We start from the raw sequence: 6,637 nt of genomic DNA, 5'->3' as shown, positions 1-6,637 counted from the left end.
ATACGAGCAGATCCGATTTACACTTGATCCAGAAACAAACACTGCTCGCTATCGTTTGGTGTATGGTCCTCCAAAAGTGATGAAGAAGATACCTTTGCTGAAGATGAAGACTGACTTTCTAGGAAATTTTCGTTGCTGGGTCTATGACGCGGATACTGGTGAAGCCGTGATCCTATTCAGAGATAGTCAGGAGAACTTTAGAATAATAGATCCGATGTGGATTTCTAACATGTCCAGATCGGATATTATTGTTCTGAAGGATCATGAGATAAACTACTTGGTTCGGGATCGGGATCAAGCAATGAAGTTTCAGAAGATGGCCTTGTACTGCTTCAATTTGCTGGTCAACGCAGGAAGTGCATGGTCATCGCATCATTTGACAGTGGAAAGAACGTCCGAGACTTAAAGACACGAAGACCGAGACAAAGCTACAGCCAAGGGGGAGTTTGTTGGTGCACTTGTGTCTGTACTTTGTCTGTATTTTGTAATGTATAAAACGATGTCTTTTGTTAGTCTTGTTTACGTCTTGTGTTTGGTGTGTATATGTGTTTGACTGTATGTTTGACCAAGTCAACCATCCTCCTGGTTTGACTTGGCCAAACAGTCAACACTTAGTGGTAAGTTATGTGTGCTTCGAAGGATGTCATCGAAGGATGTTTTGTATCCTTCGATGACCTCGAAAGATAGCCTTCGATGGATACATATGGACCTCGAAGGATATATCATCCTTCGAGGTATGTATGGATCCTTCGGAATCCTTCGGAAGATATTCTGGTCGATAGATGATCCTTCGACCAGATTATCATATCCTTCGAGCATGTAGTCTGTTTCGGGTATATATACCCATGTATGGGTTCAGTTCACAGAGGTCTTTCAAGTGTTGTTGATAGTGCATGTGAGTGAACCAAGGTCTTGTAGAGAGCATTTCAGTTTGGTCAAGGGCTGTAACCGTGTCCACTGAAATACAAGAGAAAACTTTGATATATTGCGTGTCTACTCTTTCTCTTTGTAACTTGTGCTTTCATCTAAACTATCGGTTTGCATTCTAGCTTGGATTCCGCACTTGCTAGAGTGTTAAACATAACAAGGATAAGGTTTAACCTCAACCTCCGAGGGACCTACAAATGTTATTCCACCATGTATATGCAAACAAAAACATAACTTAGAGTGGACAGAGTGGTATCGGGGAGCTCGGGGCTGAGCAGGAACACCACCCCTTCCATTCGGGGCTGAAGATAAGCTTTAAAAGCCGGGGGGGGGGGGGTACTTATCGAAATCCATCTAGAATTGACACATACACGTGTGGGTGGGCGTTGGATAAATTTTGATGGATGCCCTCCAATTTGAGGACTTGGAGAAAGTGTTGATGTGCCATTGGGGAGGTTCGAGATAAATAAGTTAATAGTGAATACCCTTCACCCTTATTTGCATTGTTGTGTCATGTATAAGCAGAAGTAATCATCAAAACTTGTGCTCTTACGTTATATTTGTATAATTAAGACTCTCGAGAGTTGATGAATGGTTCAGTTCAGACGAATATAATGTACCAATAGTGAAGCACGTATACCAAACAAATTAAATACTGATCTCATTTTCATCTGCGAATATGAGTTAAACTCAGTAACTTTGTTAAAATTTTAACAAATAATGACTCCTACTTAAGTTAGCATTTTCTATTATGTATTTTTGTTGTTCTTGTTTCTATCTCTCATTCACAATTAGCAGATGCGGGTTTATATATAGCTCAAGATTAGAAGAGCCAATTATTCAAGAATCTAAAGTGAGAATCGGTAGTAAAAAATAATGTATATTAGGATGGGGGAGTCCATCTTTCAACTTTTTTCATCTGACTTAACAAACTACCAATCATGACATGTCACCTCATTTTGTTCCTAAAGTTTCCTAAATGGGCGAGGTAAGGTTCCTTATACCTTTTCAACAATTTATTTAATAAAGGAAGAGTAATTTATTTAGATTAAAAATGAGTTGTCATAATTTGATTCGGGGATACTTACATTGATGCTTGGTGACTCACGGTGAGGATCACCTAGAGGGTTTTTTTTTTGTCGTTCCGAACCACATGGGACGGTGTTCCCATGAATATATCATGGCCCCAAAGCTCATAGGGACTCCACTCCTGTGAATATTGCATGACCCCGAAACTCACAGAGACTCCACTCGGATTTTAAAAGATTATTCATTAAAGTTCAAGACGAAAAATAAAAAAAATAGAGTATGAACTTTAAATTCTAACATTATTTAAAATAAACTCCTCTAAAATTGCGACCCATATATAAACGAATCATGTTTGGGTCAATCTACTTATTAATCCAGGTTGTGTTCGAGTCGACAAGTTTTCAATAAACTTGTTAACAATGTTTAATATATGGATTATATTATTCACTCAAAAACTATTGGCGTTGGTGGCCCGATGGCAGAGACAAAGCCTCCAGGATCAACTAAGGTTTATAGGTCATGAGTTCAAGTCTCACAGGTAAGTGGGTAACATGATTAAAAAAAATTTGCCATTAAAAAAAATAGCCACTTAAAACATGATTGTTTTCATGTATTGTTTGCGACGTATTCTGATTTGTCAATTATCGCCCCTAATAGATTAAATGAGTAGCAAAGCTAAATTAAAGTTAATACATTGCATTAACTAAGTATGTTATTTACAATCTAAATATCACATTTGTCCATTGGACATAACAACTATAAAGAACTAATACTTGAAAAATAATACATTATCTAATTAAATAATTATTATACCTTAAAAACTCGAGGATGAATTGTAGTCATCTTGTTTGAACAAAAGATACAAATTCAGTAATTCACACTCAAATTAGTAAAGCGAAGCAACGTCTAATCTGACCGAAACAAAATTGATTTAAAGCTCACGATGTTAACAAACCAAAGTATCGCGAAGACCATTATATAGTTTTGGTTGATACTTGCTTTGGTTTATAGCACGACTATATAGTTTTGGTTGATACATGCTTTCGTTTATAGCATAACTATCTATGGTGGTACAAATAACTTGTTATTGGTCATGAAATGAACACCTAATGTCATATAGTTGTAGAAGTTTCTAATAGAAATTAAAGCCAAATACATCTTCAAGACAACATAGCTAGTCTTTTCTTTTAAAAGAAACTACATCAAGAAAGGTATCAATGATCCTAAAACTATACGTTATGAAGTAACTAAAAAGTGGTTCAGCGTCACATAGACAGAAATCATTAACTAACCAATTCTTTAATTAATGCACTGTGAAGTAATTAAAAATTAATAAAAGAAAAAAAAGTTTAATCGGTGCATTGTGGGTTGTTTCCACATGATTTAGCCCTCTTAGACGCTAACACAATAACGAAGAAAAGGAACCATGGGTGACGCCCCAGCAATGTTTTGGTTTAACTAAAGTCATTAGGTTAAGGTGGCTTTGGCCTCTCTTTGTGCCCCATAACATATAGTCTAAACGGTTAATGTATCATCATCATCATCATACTCAGTATATCCCATCAATAGCAAATCTAAGGAAGGGTCTGAGGAGGGTGAGATGTAGACAACCTTACCTCTACCCCGTAGGAATAGAGAGGCTGCTTCCAATGAGACCCCCGGCTCGATAGTAGTTTTGTATCAAGCCTAAGACATCAGGAACATAACACTAAGCAATTGAGACAAACGTCGATTAGTGCATGTACACTCTTGTCTTTCGGCTATCAACGCCACCACATGATGCATGATTAACCATCCCCCTCTTTTAATGTTATTTTCACGAAATTAATAAAATAACATTAAAATTAGTGCACTTCCACTTTTGCCCTCCCGAGCACCCACACATATATACATTATATGAGCATAAACTATGCATAAACTAAATATTTATAACTAGCTTTATATTTTTCAAAGATGCATACAATTACAAATATATTAACAATTAAATTTCCTATCACAATTGCTTAAAATTCAAAACACAATAACTAACAAAAAATTAGATATTTAATAATCACAATTTCTTAAAATTCAAAACACAATAAGTAACAAAAATTTAGATATTTAATGGTGGGGAGTAGATTTCAACATTTAATTAATATTAATACGAGGGAGAAGAAGGTATTCATTAATTGCAAATTTACTAGCAATTATTATACTCTTCTCCTTTCCAACCTCCCCTATATAGACACATGTAACGGACTCCATTATTCATTCCCAAATTCTCAATCTCTCCGGCCATCTTCCACCGTATCCCCACCATATCTCCGCCGCACCTGTCTGCTCATCATTATCAAAGAAACAATTGTTACAGTGATGGTCACTGACGTCACCTACCTCTACTCAGTTTTGAACCAACAACAATCGATTATGAATGAATCTAAATCAACGGCTCTGATCACTCGTGATTTACTCGGTGGTGGTGGTGGTGGTTGCGATCTCGATTCGGCTAAGGAATTAGACCTTGACTTACATGTTCCTTCTGGATTTGAAAAACGTCTCGATTTGAAGGTAAATCGGTTCTGTCCTTACACAATTCGGTTTTATGATTCTGTTTTTAGTTTGTTTTGTGTTTTGATTGTTGATTTTTGTTATATTATCCCGTTAATTTCACTATTTTGTATGATAATTGTGATGAAAATGATCAACTATCTGATATTATTATCTTATAATGACCTAATTTCACTACTTGTATCATCATTTTTATGAAATGATCATCGGTCCGATATTTTTAGTTTCGGATGACTTAGGGTTTGGCAGGTTTCGTGTATAGTAATTTCTCGAGACCACCGATAGCTTTGTTTGACTTGTTGGCTTAGATTGTTGACGGTTTGCAACTTTATTGTATTTGATATCTTGTAACATTTTCATTTTCAAACCAAAAATTAATACTAAAAAAATTGTGAGGTGGTTTCCCTAGCCACCCTGTTTGTGTTTGTAGGACGTGGGTGGCCTTTCGTCAACTGGTTTGCCCATATGACCGCTAAAAATACTATTTTTTTCACAATAAAAAAATTTATTGGTTGTTGTGAACAAGTACCAGAACGATCCTGTTGTTGATCGTTAATCTTTGATTTTAAAATTATGATTACATATTAAAAAAAATATATATTTTGAAAGCAGTTAGTTAATGAGGCAGTTCAATTTATTATTATAAAAACGTTCGTGAAGCGTAGTTCATAATTTAATACGGCAGATTGTTAGGTTTAATGCAGACATTTATGACCGCATTGATGTGTACTTGTTTTTCTGCAGTCATAACTTTGTATTTATCCATTTGTTCATCTCATTAAATTTCGAATGTACTTTTATAACATGTAATCGTGTGTTTCTGCATCAATTCTTTTTAAAACTGCAGAAAATAATTCTATAAGTCGTATGATTTGAACTCGAGATCTTTTGTATATGTCAGAAAACAAGTTTAGCAATTGTTGGTTTTAATTTTGTTTGGTGAATGATTAATTTCAGTCAGGAAAAGTTTATCTCCAGAGATGCAAATCACCAAACACCTCATCTTCATCATCAGATCACAAACAAAACAGCTTCGACCAAACGGTTTCAAAGCTTCAGGACCTTAACTTCCCACCAACGTCGAAAAAGCCCTTGAATCTGTTCGACGACACGAGTCTAGATCTTAACCTCGTGAACGTATCATCCTCACCACCGGCTTACAAAAGTGTGTGCACTTTAGATAAAGTTAAGTCTGCACTTGAACGGGCAGAGCGAGAAACTATCAAGAAACGAGCGGTTTCAATACCTAAGTCGTGTTCTTCCAACTCTTCGTGTTCTGTTAAAGAGACTATGGTTATTGAAGATGATGACGATGATGAACCGTCTTCTCAAGCTTATGCTGCTGGTTGTCCGAGTTGTTTGTTGTATGTGCTGATATCGCGAAGCAACCCGAGATGTCCGCGATGCAATATGACTGTACCCTCCCCTACGGCCATGAAGAAGCCCAGAATTGATCTGAATATCTCTATTTGAAGTTTGATCATACGAGTAAATTCGGTTTGGTCCATCTTACTTAAAGTAATATTTTGTAAATGATATTAGTCAACAGGTGAAATAGAAAAATAGTTTTGATTTCGATTATTTTTTTTTTGTTTGAATATTTGAAAATTATGACTTATGTGAGGAGTTAAATTGAAGTCAAAGGAACATAGAACAAACACTTTGTTACATATATGAAGATTAAATATAAATATAAATATAAAATTTGGTATATATAAAAAGCCTAGAAAAGATTAGGGGTATTTAGTTATATTAATTAAATTGTTATTATTGATTTGTAGCAATTTTTTGAATTTGCTTAAATGTTTCCACTAAGATAATTCTCATTGCATATTTACTCCGTTTACATGGTACGAATGTGTGGCAGAAGCTTAATTGTATAAATTGACGTAAATGCTTTTTACTCTGTATTTACTCGACTTTCCTCCTTATGACATCCAACGGTCTTAAAAAAAAAACTAAAGAATTTGTACCTTCTTTATTTAGTGGGAAAGGTTAATGTATATTATTTCTTATCGTTCGATGCGTACGATAGTAAATCACGCATGTTATAAAATTCAAACTCTAATCACGCATGAACAAATCATATAATCACGCATAAAGAAATCTTATAATCACGCATACATAATCACTA

At 35.2% G+C, this 6,637-nt stretch overlaps 1 protein-coding gene across 1 annotated transcript; it reads left to right on the top strand.

Moving 5' to 3' along the window:
• The first annotated feature begins 4,146 nt into the window (after positions 1 to 4,146).
• On the top strand, positions 4,147 to 6,146 carry LOC110890170. The gene is made up of 2 exons (XM_022137738.2): positions 4,147 to 4,503; positions 5,461 to 6,146. The coding sequence occupies exons 1-2, from the start codon at positions 4,309 to 4,311 to the stop codon at positions 5,974 to 5,976; spliced, it is 711 nt and encodes a 236-aa protein (XP_021993430.1). The 5' UTR covers positions 4,147 to 4,308; the 3' UTR covers positions 5,977 to 6,146.
• The last annotated feature ends 491 nt before the right edge of the window (positions 6,147 to 6,637 follow it).

The sequence above is a fragment of the Helianthus annuus genome, chromosome 11, assembly GCF_002127325.2.
Source record: "Helianthus annuus cultivar XRQ/B chromosome 11, HanXRQr2.0-SUNRISE, whole genome shotgun sequence".
NCBI lineage: Eukaryota > Viridiplantae > Streptophyta > Magnoliopsida > Asterales > Asteraceae > Helianthus > Helianthus annuus.
This window is presented reverse-complemented; position numbering and strand designations above follow the sequence as displayed.